The sequence below is a fragment of the Gallus gallus genome, chromosome 18, assembly GCF_016699485.2.
Source record: "Gallus gallus isolate bGalGal1 chromosome 18, bGalGal1.mat.broiler.GRCg7b, whole genome shotgun sequence".
NCBI classification, from domain to species: domain Eukaryota; kingdom Metazoa; phylum Chordata; class Aves; order Galliformes; family Phasianidae; genus Gallus; species Gallus gallus.
In genome coordinates this window covers 7,968,115-7,983,059 of record NC_052549.1, presented here as the reverse complement: position 1 = coordinate 7,983,059, position 14,945 = coordinate 7,968,115, and the positions used below count along the sequence as shown (strand labels likewise).

The 14,945-nt window shown below is 43.4% G+C and overlaps 1 protein-coding gene across 11 annotated transcripts in view; it reads left to right on the top strand.

Annotated features, from left to right (window-relative positions):
- The window catches only part of PRKCA (protein kinase C alpha), a 139,078-nt gene that overhangs the window by 101,768 nt on the left and 22,365 nt on the right, over positions 1-14,945 (top strand). For 9 of the 11 annotated variants that reach the window (XM_040649503.2, XM_025141605.3, XM_046902039.1 and 6 more), the window contains 4 exons: positions 959-1,115; positions 1,205-1,339; positions 2,005-2,101; positions 12,719-12,742. In XM_040649503.2, coding sequence (XP_040505437.1) covers positions 959-1,115; positions 1,205-1,339; positions 2,005-2,101; positions 12,719-12,742 — 413 coding nt within the window. The remainder of the gene's footprint in view (positions 1-958; positions 1,116-1,204; positions 1,340-2,004; positions 2,102-12,718; positions 12,743-14,945) is intronic. The other 2 variants (XM_040649501.2, NM_001012804.2) reach the window with 1 other exon arrangement.

Here is a 14,945-nt window from a genome sequence, read left to right as displayed (position 1 = left end):
GCCATCAGCACATAATAAAACCTTACATGCCGTGCATATAAATGTCGTGTGGGCGTCGTGCTGGTCCTCTGCAAGATGGAGGGAAGTGCTGCCTTGCTCATCCATTGTGATACTCCACTCATCTGCAGTGACTTCTGAGCTGCTCAGTAAAGCCCCACAGCTGTGGCAGCAACCTCAGCCAGAGCCCCAAACACTGCTGAGCTGCTGATAAAGGCAGTAATAGCCCACCATTGCCTCTGCTCTGTGCTCCACACAGGGATGTGGCCGTGTGGGGAATGTCCCACAGGCAGGTTGCTGGCCATCCTTGTCTCTGGGCATTGGTAGCAACACGAGGGCTATGAACTCACTTTGTGCTCTCTTCTGCCATTGTGAAGATGGAAGCTACCTTACCATTTTTATGAAGGCAAAGTTAAACTCGTCTTCCCTGTGCTTTTATTTTGGGTGCCATCTCATGACAACCCTCGCAGTGATTCCAGCTGACAGCTAACGAGCAATGAATCCAAGGGAACTTCAGTACCAATAACACGTTGTATAAAACAGCCCTTCTTGGAAATCTGTTCTGATCCAACAATCAGCCTTATAGTATTCAACTGGTAGTTGTAGAACCTAAGATTGATGAGTAAATAGAAGCACACAGAAATGCTCCCTGCTTAGAAATGTATAGAGATGAGCTCGGATGTTTAATCATTCCATTCCAGAAAAGAGCTGCCCAGGAGCTGCTTCATTCCATTTGGGAATGGCTCTCATCTCCTGTCACTTTCCCTACCAGCCTTACAAATACCATCAAGTGCAACCTTACTTTACTATTTTCTTCCATGCCAAGTCTGACCACAAGAGTTTTTCATCTTATTTGTTTTATATTTCAACATATTTCTTTAGATTTGGTTTGTCTTGTTACTATGTTGTTAACGGTGATTTTTAATCCCATGCAAATCAGCACTCTGTTTTATATTGACAGTGCGAGAAGCAAAAAACCTAATTCCCATGGATCCAAATGGGCTTTCAGATCCTTATGTTAAACTGAAACTTATCCCAGATCCCAAGAATGAAAGTAAACAAAAAACAAAAACCTTCCGTTCTACCCTGAATCCACACTGGAATGAGTCATTCACATTGTAAGTTTAACCCCTTTTAATGTAATTTCTTAAGCGTTGAATCACTTATTTGAGTTTTGCATTGAGAATGCTATTTCTCTCCTTTTCAGTAAATTAAAACCTACAGACAAAGATCGACGGCTCTCTGTAGAGGTCTGGGACTGGGATCGAACAACCAGGAATGATTTTATGGGCTCTCTTTCATTTGGGGTGTCAGAGCTCATGAAGATGCCAGCCAGTGGATGGTAAGAGTTTCTGAGAAGAGTTTTAAAATAGTATTTTTCTTCAGCTTAATTACTGTATCTCATATTCACTGAAAATACAACTAAAACTGGGAAACATGGGCTATAGATAGCAAAGGAGGATAATTAAAGGAAGCTTTCCTTTTGTTATGTTCATGAAGCTTCTGCTGGAGCCAGGAGTTGCTGCAAACTCATGGCCTTGTGATACACATTTTATTTTTATCTCGAATATGATATACTCATTATGAAGTATATCAGCTATGTATAGCAAGTTAAAGTACATCTGAATAGATTTTATATAATGCCATCTTATTACGTGCCAAACTACGGGTAGAACTCATCAGACCTTCTCAAAGAGTACGGCTTTTTGGAGGGAATGATTAAGGGCTACAGAAGCACTGGAGTCTTTTCAGGGTTGATTTCTTACACCACATCACAGGATGATTGGGATGAGGTGCTTGCCTTGATTTGACACACAGTTTGTGATTAAAGATGTAATTTTATTTAAAATATATTCTGTTTCTGTATTTCCCTTAGAACTTAGAATGTTGTTCTTTACATACAAGGGGTATTGATACCAACCAGACATAAACAACTAACTCAGATTTTATATCTGAAAGGAGTAAAAGTATTTAAAAAAAGCCTTTTTTTCCTCAAATGTTCCACAGGTACAAGCTGCTGAATCAAGAAGAAGGTGAATATTATAATGTTCCAATTCCAGATGCTGACGAGGATGGAAATGCAGAGCTCCGGCAGAAGTTCGAGGTGAGGATTAAACCTACCTCTGTATTGCATTCATTTTTTAACCTTGCAAAAAAAACCCACACCCAAACTGTTAAAAGTTTTAGTGTTATTAGAATCATAGAATCCAGCTTCTGTTGCTTGTGTCAGGAGTATGACCTTTGGGTTTCCTGAAGGTTGGACCAAGAGGATTATTTCAGCAGTAGTAGCATTGATCCAGCTGTTGTGCTCCTCTGTTACAGTTATCCTCCTGCCCTTTGCCACCCACAGTGGAGTGGTTGGTTGGCCACAAGCATAGCCTCACTTTGCCATGCAAAGGAGTTGTTTCCTAAGTAACAGACATAACCTGGCTCTTCTGACATCTGCAGTAATGTCACTGCAAAATACTTGCTGTGCATTCAACCCAAGGAGAAGAAGGGCATGTTTTGAGGATGGAGAAGGGCATGTTTTGAGGATGGAGGTGTTTTGCTGATGGTTGCACTTGATTCAGCTGATCTGGCCTGCTGAATATGCCATTATGAATTTAAATATTCCAGTAATTAATTTTACAATTCCAATTAATAGTGATTTCTTTTGTTTCTAGTCAGACATTTCCAACTTTAGCCTAGCAGTTTATCCAAAAAGTAATTCATGTACCTTTTGTGCTTAAACACTTAAGCCTGTTCCTTTCAACCTGAAATGGCCATTTTTTATGTTCACCATCAGGCAGAATTCTACATTGTTGTTATAAAGATGGGTTAACCCAAGAGAGTGAGGAAAAACGGCACTTGTTCAGCTTTCAAGAAAATCAAAGAAAAGGTGCTTCAATTTCTTCTGAACACATTTGGATCAGCTACCATACTTTTGTCTGCAGCATGAACTATGATTTTTGTTTTACATTTGAGAAGTACTTTAACCTCCATTTCATTTTCCTTTCTTTACAGTTGTGATCTGACCGGTGTGATTTTATTTTACTGCACTAGGTCATTTTCTATTCAAAATCATATTTACCTCTGATTCTCCTGAGAAAGAGTAACTTCAAAGTAATTTGTTTCACCACTTACTTATATATCTGTGAATTCTGCAGAGTCCAGAATAGGGTGGGCATATATTTTAGTGGCAGAGGTATGGAAATTACCTATTTTTTTCTTGGGACAGAAACAGCGTGAAGACGAGTCACTAAAAATTTCTGTTGTAAAATGTCAGTTATTATATGTGCTGTGTTTGCATACTGTATTTATAGTGTTTTATTTTTTCACTTGAGCCTTCTATACACACATTGGTTGCAGCATGAATAGTCAGGGTTGATCTATGTTCTGCAGAGAAGTGGTGTAGAAACCCTGAGAGATTGCATCATGCAAAACTGCCGGCCTTGCTCCCAGAAACAGCAGCTTCACATGGGGTCAGCTCTGTCTCAGAAATAATTAGTCTGTCTCAAAGTCTAATTAGTCCAGTTCCAGCACTGTGCATTTGAGTCTTTCTCTGTTCTGAAGGCAGCAAGGTTGAGGCCATTTTAGTGGTCTGCATTAATCAGGGAAAGGGAATGGGTTTGCAGCAAGCATGGTGTCTTTCACCATGCTGGAGCTGCATAATGCGCAGGTTTTAACCCCAGTGCTGCTGTGTGTGAATATCTGTAGCCCAACAAAACTGCAGTTATAACTGGCCAAGGGTACGTGATGTGGCATTGCATAGTGAAAGGATTTTAGTGTGACTACTTTCTCAAAATCTACTGCTGTGAGCAGCACCCCCCAAGTAATGCTCTTAGTTGGTTTCAGGGGGAATTACTGTCATAGCTTATAAAAAGTAACAGCACGGATGTCTGAATGGTGGTATTTAACTTATTAGCTATTCTGATACAGTGCACAAGTGGTGCTGGCTCTTTTACGTTATTTTTCTCATCCTTAAGATCTTGGCTTACATCGACACTTTATTTTAAGTACCCTACAGAACAAGGAGATGGCACCGAGAAGTTCTGTTTGTGATCTCATGGCATTTTCTAAATAAATATTGCCACTGTAATCAGCTCTGAACCTTTGCAGGAAGACTCTTGGCAGCCATGTTGCTGGGTGTTGGCAGGAAGATGAAAAATACCCATAGACCAAGAGGGGTCACACAGAGCTATCTTCATATTTACCAGTTCGGAGAGAAGAGTCATTTCAGAGTGCTTGCTAATCCAAGTCCCCATCTGTAGTGCTTAGTCCACTGTTCAGCATGGGGTAGTGTGGTTGATAACCAAGCGACACTGATGTAATTTTGAGTACAAAATCACAACAATTTCTGTGGAAGTATTTCATTATTAATACCAAATATTTGCAATGAGTAATGGAGAACCTTAAGATATGGCCTTGGATGTTGACACAATCCCATCACACCCTTCTGGACCCATTTTAACAACCCTGACTTTCTACTGTAGGCATACATTGGTCTGCTTCCTCCCAGACCTCCTGACATGGAGTTGTTTGTTCAATGCAAATCTACCATGAAATAGCTATACAAGATTAATAATAATACTGAAAAAAGTGCTCAAAGCTTCCTATTCACTTGCTTTTGTAATTGAAAGGTAAAAAAAAGGAGCTTATGTGTGGCTCATCCTACCAGGTCTAAAGCAGCTGATAAATAGCACCTGGCTCTTGGTTCTGCTGAGCAAATGAGACCAAGTTCAGAAAAGGGGAATTGAGGAAAACAATAATTTTATTAATGGAATCATACAGTGACCTCATAAATATTTTTAGTTATTACTACAAGGATTTTCTTTCTATGTGCTCTTGATGTATTGTCCAGGTGAAGTTGTACAGTACATTGAAGTTGAGGTATGCTGTGCAGAGGTGCAGTATTTTCTGTTTTCTTAAAAACAGACATATTTTTGGATCTCACCTATCACTAAAAGTTATGAATCAACTCTCGGTTCCCTTCGCACTGTGATCCAATTTAGTGATCTGCAGATGACACGTCATTATTAATACTTAGGGACAAAAATATTCTGCTGTAGGAAGGGGAGGCAGGGTGAAATCTGTCACTGTTTTTCATTGGGCTTTAACCTTTGGGTGTGGATTTTCTCTCCAGAACAGCACTATTGGTGGCCATCTCCAGACGGAGCTGGGTTCTCAGCAGGCACATTCAGGATAATTGTGGCTGCTCCATAATTGTTCGGGCTGAGGTTGCCACGGCAACTCGTGATGGTCCCAGGTGGCTGCATGAACCCAAACGAGCAGGGCTTTTCGCTGCAGTATCTACTAGCTCTACTAGTTGTTGTGTACTTCTTTCCTGTTACTGCATTTTGCTATCCAAAGGAAAGCACCTGATATTTCAGTGACACGTTATTGTCCCTTGAATACCGGGTTGCAATTAGAGCAGTAATACGTTGTTCATTGGAGGAAAAGAAACGAGCAAATTCTAAACTTGAACTGTAGGAAGTTATTTCTGTTTTCTCCAGCCCCATTTCCTGTGATTTGCTGCTTAATATAGCACTTCTAGATACTTAAATATAACCTTAGAAGAATAATAGAAAAATACTGGCTTAATGTGCTGGTTAATTATCCTGCCTGTCCTCTTCTTTATGCAGCACCATCATGGAAAATGTTATTAAAAATAAAGCAGCTGCTGCGGTTCATATCAATATTCATTTTTTAATTAAAAAAGAACCGGGTAGCTATTATCCTTACACGTGGGTATGTCTCCCAAGTGTGGGGTATAGTAAGTGATGTGAGCAGTCAGCTCCGGTGATTGGTGGGATCCAGGCAGCTTGTTGGAATGGGAGCTCAGTGCTCCCCGAGCCCTCGTTTAGAGCAGCTCTGGGGAGGGTACATAAGGGCTCTGTTATTGCATATTCATAAGGTGAAGGATGTTTTCCTTTGCTCTCACCATTGCCACCAGTGTAGCTGTGTAAGGGGTTGCCATAGAACAAGGCATTCCCACTCCTCAGGCTACCTACCCTGTTGCAGGCATACTGGTTGGTGTGGGGAAAAGCAGGGAATGCTTTCGCCTCGCAGTGGGCCAATGCCATAAAGCCCTGTGTGCCACAAGGGTCAGCAGGGTACTGAGGGACAGTGCTCGTGCTGCTTTTATGCTTTAGAATCACAGAATCATTAAGGGTGGAAAAGACCTCTGAGATCCCCAAGCCCAACCCCAGCTCATCCCCGCTGTGCCCACCAACCATGTCTGTCAGTGCCACATCCCTGTGGTTCTGGAACACCTCTGGGGATGGTGACTCCTCAGCTCTCTGGGCAGCCTGTGCCAGTGCATCACTGCTCTCTCAGAGGAGAAGTACCCAGTCTGCACTCTCTGGGATTGACCCAAGTGCTGGACGGGTCACCCAGGAGCACTGTCCCATTGCCATTTTGCTGCCATGGGGCTGGGCTGCCTGTGCTGTCAGTGCTGATCTCAGATTGTCATTACAGAGGCTGCTGTGTGCTGGGGTTGGTGAGGAGCACTGCCCACAGGCTACAGCTGTGCTGTTCTTCTGCAGACTGAGGAGGCTGAGACACAATGAGAGAGGAAACAGTTCAGACGAGGGTAGATGTTGTACCTGAAAGCTGGAAACGTTCCGTCAGTGGTGACATTTGGGTGACATCTCAGCACTCCTATGCATAACTGTTATTACAGTGCTTATGGAAATGTCTTTTTGAACGTCTTACCATTCTAATTAGAGGAACATTGGGCTTGGCTGTGAATACCCAGCCCTTCTCCAGAGCTGCCAGAGCTGTGTGCTGACCTCCTGCAGTGCACAGAGCAGCGTTCTGTTTGCCCAACCTTTCGTGGTAATCTTCAGGGGAGTGTAAGTGTGCAGGCTTGAAGTGATGACCACACAGCCCATCTTATCTGTGCAGGATAACAGCTGAGGTTAAACATCATTTGACAACGTGCCTGCAGATTTCGAGGCGCAATTAAAGCCTTCTGATTGTTTTCAGTGTTGTTTGGTGTCCAGTGCTAAAGAGTCGTGTATTTGTCATTCCCTTTCTGAGCATCATCAGTACATCAGTTCAGCTTGTTTCACTGCAAGCTCTGTGTTTCTTAGATCTCTCGCACTCCCTTTCGGTTTCTTGTATTCAAGCAGCTCCTGGCTGCACTGCTGTTAAGGAGGAGAGAGATCACTTTCTGCATTACTCTGGCATTTTTCTGATGTTCACCGCAGCCTTATGTCAAAAGGGCCTTTTCTTCCTCTCCTTTAATCAGGATCAGGGACTCAGTGGCACAGTGTGAGTTCAGAGCCGTGGGCTGTGTGTGATCCTCAGACCCAGCGAGTTTCCCAATTAAGTGTGATGTTTTCATTTATTAAAAAAAAAAAAAAAAAACATGTAAGGGAACTTGAAGTTTTGCTCATTGCTGAGTTAATTTCTTCTATCTCCTGGTCTCTCTCCGAAAGGGCTGGGAAGGGCATGTTTCTCCCCAGCCTTTGGGAGCCTTTTGCCCCACAGCTGCCATACTGCAGTCACTTTATGCTTTGTTTTCTGCAATAAATAAGAAGTTGGTCTCTGCCATACCCACACATAGCTTGTACACATCTCCTGTTGAGGCAGTAGCTGTAACTTCAGGCAGTTCAGCAAAGGGAAAAGAGAATTAACATTGCTGCTGACTCTCCAAACTGCAAAAGAAAAGATTAAATTTACTTTTCAGGAAGCAGACACTGAGTGCACTGAAACTGTGGCCAGCCAACTTTTCACTGGCACATCAATCCACGCTCTTTGTGGCTATAAAAAGAGGAGCTGCTTTTTTTTTTTGGCTGTGGCACCCATTCCTATTTTTAAATCGTGCACATTTAATCATTAGAGAGTAGTTTGCAGCAGTATAGAAATGCTGTGAGATGACTCCATCTGTTCTATACAGTCACTTGGCACGGGGAATTCCCATATGCAGTTAACTGGAGGTTTCCCATCCACTCACCATCTCAGAAAGGAGAGAATGTGGCAGTTCTGAACCAGGTGACATCCATCAGTCCCAGATCCTGGGAGGTGCTGGTTTCTCCATGAGGGGTTTCTTGGTGTATGTGTTGTGACTAAAGATGGAGCAAGCTCATAGCAAGCCACACTGGTTATGGGGATCCATATATTTTAGATGTTCAGAACAAGGCAGAAAATTCGAAGCCTTTTTGTGCTGTCACCCACCTGCATTGTTTGTGTGCTGCCAGCAGCCCCGACTTCACGCATCCCCGTGCACATTTGCCTTGGTGCTTTTCTGTGGTTTGAGGCCATTGGGAGTGCCTCATGCATGGAGCACATGGATGTGCCGGGCTGTGCTGGGGCAGCTGCTGCTGTGGTTTCTCTATTGCAGTGTTTCTGTGCAAACAGGTGTGCCCATCTGACTTCTCACTGCTCCGTCCTTGCTGTGTCCGTCTGCTACGAATGCTGATGTTGCTCTGCTTCGCCAGCCCTGTACTAACACAGCAGTTTTCTCCCTTTCCTGTCTCTTCCAGGACTGCCATGTACATGTCCGCTGCTTCAAGGTAGCTCCTCAGCATTCTGCATCTTTCTCTTCACAAAACCCTCTCTATGAATGTCCCAAGCTGATTAAATTCAATTTCATTCTCACCGTGTTGTAAGGATGCACTTGTTTCCCAACTTAAGCTTTTGTTTCCCAATTTAAGCTTTTCTAAATTAAAAATAAATGAATGTGAAGTCTGCATCTTCCATAAACTGCCACAGAGTGCTCCCAGGTTGGCTGGATGTGTGCACACCAGGGGCTCTGTGGAGCTCAGTGCTCTCTCTGCTAAACCAATGGCACCTTCTCGTGGAAGATGGGAAACGGTGCATCTTTAATTTGAAATACGCTCGTGGAACTCAAGCTAACTAACTTCCATGGATCAAATAGTTCTCATGTTCACTGAATGCTTAAAAACATGGATGTATGGGATATGTAGCATGCATGTCTTGTGATATAATATACTACATATGTTGCAGTGTGTATGTTTGTATACTGTATCCTAGGGGATATACCCCACGGGCACAAAGGCTCCGATACCCAAATACTGACCCACACATTCACTTCCCCTCTTCCTCCCTTCACTAACCTCCATCTCAGGGAACGATGTGTGCCAGCATTGACAGCAGGCATCTGAACTTTTAACTTGCAGATGATCTCTAACGAATTTTCTTGCTTTATGACCGACCCAAATCACACTTCAGTCTCATACATTGGTGAAATCACAGTTTGAATTACAAAGTGAAGCTCCTGCTTCACAAACCTAAGATTGCTGAAGCTGTTGTCAGCTGGTAGTACCTCAACACCTGAGGCTGATCTGGGGCACTTTGGATGTTAGAGCCCCGGGTTTTAAGTGCACCATTTAAAAATCAAATTTTGAATGTTTTTTTTTATTACTAAGGCACGATTTTACCAGAAAGGCAAAGAATAGGGTCACCTGCCTTTACCAGGTATTTCCCAGTGCAGTGATGATGGCATCTGTCACACAGTGGGTTGTTGTTTCCTTACCCTCCATCCTTTACCCGGTGTCTGTATCCCAGAAAAGCCTGCACAGGAGGGAGTTCTCCTCAGTCCTTTACACCTCCTCTTCTTCAATAAGAAAATCACATTTTGGTTTCATTGATGGAAATTGTCTAATGTGGGGAAGCCTCAAGCTTCTGTTTAAATGTATTTTAACCAACAATCAAAGCAGTTTGTAGGTAGTGTTTAAATATATACTTTCTTCTTGCAATGGGGTATTTAGTTGTAATTGCAACCCATGGATGGCAGAACAGATGGTGGATGGACAGTTCTCAGTGACTGCATTGCAAAGCCCACTGAAGATGTTCTAATAGAGCAAAAGCAGCTTCTTGTGTTTTCACATCATGCAGAAAGCACCTTCGATGCATGTGTGTGTGCTGAGTGCTGACACTGAGCAGCACTTTGCTTTTTGTCTGTACTGAAATGGGTTTTGTGCTTGAAGCAAATTCTACACCCTATGTGGGTTTTTATTATTACGATTGAAAATTAGCAGTGCTTTGCAAAATTAAAAACATTGTGGGAACGTATATCAAAGCAGCCTTTCTTTTTTGGACACGTGGGGATTTGCTATGCCAGTACTGACTGGAAACCCAGCGATATAATTATTTTTATTGCCCCTATCACGGGACGTTTCAGCAATAATTCCTGAGCAATTAGCAGCCTCGCTGATTGCTTTCCATCCAGTCAGGGGCTGCAGGGATGCTGCCGGGCAATAAAGGCAGAGAAGGAAGCAGACTCAGGTGGCTGCTGCCTTACTGTACAGATGCGACATGCTGATGGTGCCAAGGGGGTAACGGGGAGCTCTGAGAAGGAGCATCCAGGGCAGTGTACCCCAAACTCGTGTGCTGGGGATAGTTGCATTTCTTCCCATAGCTGCTTGACTCCGTTGTCTGCATTTTCTGGGGGATGTGGTTACCTTTATGTTATGCCTGACAAATGTGGGACTTCACTCCAGTACTTTATATGGTTTAAACTTTTACACAACAGCAACACGGAAAACACAAAGTGATTTTCAGCAGGGTGTGTGGCTCTAAGCCCCCCAGATCAGCAGTGCTGTTGAGATGCTGTGTGGCACGTTGAGTTCTCGTGTTGTCCTTTCGGATTCTCCTATTGCATATCAGAAATCAGCAGAACACACCGCAGAGCACAGAGCTGCTCTGAGCCAGGAGCCACGAGGGGTCAGTGCAGAACATGGGATGGCAGCGGAGCTCCGCTGCTGGGAGACGAGCAGTCAGTCCTCCTATTGCCCATATCGGTGTCTGTAAGGTGCTAACCTGGCACAGTTACCCCATTTTAACAGTCACCCAGAATTCTTCTTGGGGTTGCATTACTGCTCTGTGATGAGCAGAGCGGTGCCGCATCTGGATGGGCTCCAGCAGTGGTTCCTGTGCTCCTGGTCAGGCTCTCATCACAAGGGCATTTTTAATCCTTTTTCCATATGGCACAAGCATTTTTTTTCACACAATTCCTTTAAATAAAATTACTGTTACTAACCAGAAGGGTAAATATGACACAAATTTAAGAGGAAGAAGAGGTGAGGGGAAAAGCAAACCAAAGATGTGGAGCAGTCCATATTTAACGCTCAGGATTTATCACCCTCCCCATTTATATGTTTCCCTTTGTGCTTTCTTACTAGCAATGGGAATAGCATGATTTTTCTTTCTCTTCTTTATTCAGTAACTATTTTAGCTATTGAAATAAAAATGCATTTTCCTTCATTTTCTGCATCCCTCGCTGGTGGGAGCTGCTGGGCTGCTGCATCGCCCAGGCCTGGGCTGGAACTTCTCTTCTCTGTGTAGTTTCCATGGCTACAAAGATCTCTGCTAATGAATTATAAGCTTGCATTACGTTATGGAATTAAGCTTAAAACTCAGTCTGGTGAAGTATTAGAAATGAACTCTTCTCATTTCGAGTTATCAGCATCCTGACAATTAAGTTGTATAAACGAGGAAATGGATAGTCCTTCACAACATCTATAATTACGTGGAATTGGAAATGCAATAATATAAGAAACAAGCTGCCACAATGATGGAGAATGTGTTGCTGAAGAGGAGGTTTTTTTCCCTCCAGATTGTGACTCGAAATTTACTGCATGTGTTTTCCTCATTAAAGGCTTGCTAATGGCTCTGCCTGTTAGGTGTTTGGACTGGGACGCCCAGCAGGGCTCTGTCCTTCAATCGGTCACTTGGGGAACTATGTCAGCTTCCCCTTTCCACACCTGCAGTGTGAGTTCTGCCTGTCCCTGCCCTGCTTCTCACCACACTGTGCCACTTCGGGATGGGATGTGGTTACCTGCAACCCTGCAATGCCATTGGGTTACCTGCAGAATTAGGCAGGGAAAAGCTGCGGGCAAGGCTGGCATGGGGCACGGAGACGTTTGAGAAGTGTTGGGGTCTGGTGGAACCTTTCTGCAGTGTGAGGCAGAGAGTTTTCATTAGAGTTTAACAGAGGGATTTAATTGTGGCAAGAGGACATAACCAATATTAAGAGTTGGGACCCCTGATCCCTGCTGCTGATCTCCCACTTCCCATTCCCAGCAGTGTGTGGGAGCTCCATTTCTTTTCCCAGTAGGTGTCAGTGGAGCCAATATATAGCAGATGGAACGTGGAGAGAGGATGCATGCACAGGATGCATTCATACCTCCCCACGTGCAGTGTTCAGCATTGTTAGAATTCAGCCTTGTTAAATATTTTTCATTCTCCTCTTGAATTTACCCCCAGTCCATCTCCCCATTGCACATCCGGGACTGCTGCGAGCTGGTTGCCATGGCAACAGGGAAACACATCCTCAGCGGCCTGCATGCCACCAGGCCTTGTGTTGGCTTCCGTGTCATGCCATGGGAAATGATGTAGGGTTTTCCCTTCTAAAATGTTGCATGAGGGTTGGCCTGGAGGCTTGGAGCCCAGCACTGCAAACTCAGCTGTGACTGAGAACGGGGGGTGGTGGACCCTAAACCTTAAAGGGACCCTAAACCGCTTCTTTGCCTCACGCTGGTTAGATTTTGGAGAAGAACATGTTCGTATTATAAACCCATGAACAATTTTTACACTTAGTATTTAAAAAAAAAAAAAGCAAAAGCAATAAGCATTTCTTAACTGTGAAACTGAGGTGTTTTCTAAAATGCATCCCAAGAGACTCTCCAAAGAAACACACTGTAACTTCAACAACGCTCCATAAAGAACTGCATGTGGGCCAAATACATAAAGCCTATCTCACCTGTGGTTTCAGGGTAAAAGAACGGGCCGAGATAAGGTGCGTCCGAGCCGGAGGAAGTAAGATGATGTGCATGTCTTGTTTTCCTTTAAGATTAACCCTTCTGCTACCAGTGCAGACTAATTCATCTTTACCGTACTGTTCTCTGGGTTTGTTTGCTGCAAGCTGGCCTTGTTGTGCAATGCTGTACTTTTTACACAGACAAAACCAGTTTATAGTATACTGAGAGGGGCTTGTGGACAAATTTAAGCAAGCAAAGGGGTTCCTGCTATTGTAAAGTCCCCTCATGTATGTAATCCATATGGTGGTTTGAATTGTGATGTTTGTAATGCTCTAAAAATGAGGAAGTCCCAAAATGATGTGGAGCATTTAGATAACTTTATTAGAATGGCTCCATATGAAATACATTTTCCTCTAAGACAGCAACCAGAAGGCTGTGATTCTGGTTAGCTCTTTCCTTTCAGATGTACCTCTTCCATCTGTTTCCCGTACCATTCCTTTTATTCCAGCCATATGCAACCACAGGAACACCTGTTCCAGTTCAAGACACTGACTTTAGGTAAACACCTGAGAATATACGTTTGTTGAGCTGCCTATAAGAGCAGAGCTGGAAGAGGAAACAATGGATCTGGCCAAGATCCAGAAAGATCTGGACACCATTTCACAGCGTCAGCTTTAGGAAACAAGATCTGCGGTCTCACAGCTGGGTGCCATGGTCTGTGCGTGTCTCGGGTCCCAACGCCCTTCTCTCAGCTGTGTGTCCAGAGCTCCCTGCCACAAATCGCTCTCCTTATGCACACTTTCCCTATGCAAAAAGCCCATCGGTCTCTTTATTCCTCTGTGGTCAGTATTGTTGAAACTGCATTCTATGGAGCTCTGGAAAATACTTCTATCCGATATCTGTCCTTCTTTCAGTGCTTGAATTGGCCTTGACAGAGCGTAAGTCTCAAACAGATTTTCTTCCCTTCTAATTAGTAGTAAAGCAATTCATCACGGGGAATCCTGGACGCAGAGGTAATGGTGAAAGAAAATGGTGTGTGGTTTGACATCTCATTTATGCAAATTAAAACACACTGTGCTCCTCACCGTCACTATTTTAAGAACAGTTTTGGTTTGTAGCTCCCTATCTGAAATATATAAATTGTTTCTTAGATGAAGAAACTACACCCCCACATGTTAAGGTATACAAAAAATTGGGGTTTGGGTGAGTTTTTTAGAGTGTTTTTTATACTTCATTGACTGATGGCTCAGTCTTGCACGAGTCTTAAGGCCCAGTTAGTGGCTATTAAGGCACAGAACTCCATGATACCACTGGATTCTACCAGCAGCAGGAGCTGCCATTGGGCAGTGCTTTGCAGGATTGGGAACGTAGGCTGGTGCCCAAGACTTGCCCTTGCTAAAGGCTTGTGCAGCCCCTGGTCCTGTTCGGCATCTCCAGGTCCTGCTTTCCTACAAATAAGTCATCAAAGTGGTGGAATGAATTCCATGTTTTAACAAACAAACTACAAACAAAACACAGAAAATATATCAAAAATGCCAAAATTCATATCCATGAATATAAGATATGCAGATATAAGATTTTCTGCAGTTATAAACCTGAGTATGGCCTTGTAAGCGCAGTGTGGTTGGTTTACAGGAGGGCCCCTTGGCATGCCCATGGCAGGAGGGGCTGGAGGCCGAATCAAGGTATCCCTTCCCATTTCAGATGTCTAAACGTGTCTGGGGAGGGGAAGGTTGGTGTCTTCCAGTTTCCAATTGAGCTGCCAAGGTCATACTCCAGGCCAAGCCTTTAAGGCCTTTAAGTCCGAGTCTTACTGTGTGACTCTGAATGCACTCTGATTACTAGACTTTGGGTTTTTTATCTGTAAAACCTTATTATGCAAGTACTGTCCTTTTGTGGTGTAACGACAGAAGTAATTATCCTTAAATGTTGAGCACATGTCAATGACAAAAAATAAATTAACCATATTAGAGATTATTTACTATGCCAACTCACTACCTACCTGGGGGAAAGCATTTACATTCCAAAGTTAGGCTATTATTAAACCTTCTTGGCTTTGCTTCTGCTGGTATATGGGATAAGTTTGAGATCAAGGGGGATATTTTGTTGTAGCCTGTATTATCTTTTGGTGAGTCTTACTTTTTTCTCTTCTGTTAACTTTGAGATTTGAAATGAGACTTACTTGAGCAATTATGTGGTGTCTCATGTGAAAATACTGAGACCGTTGCAACCTTCTACAAA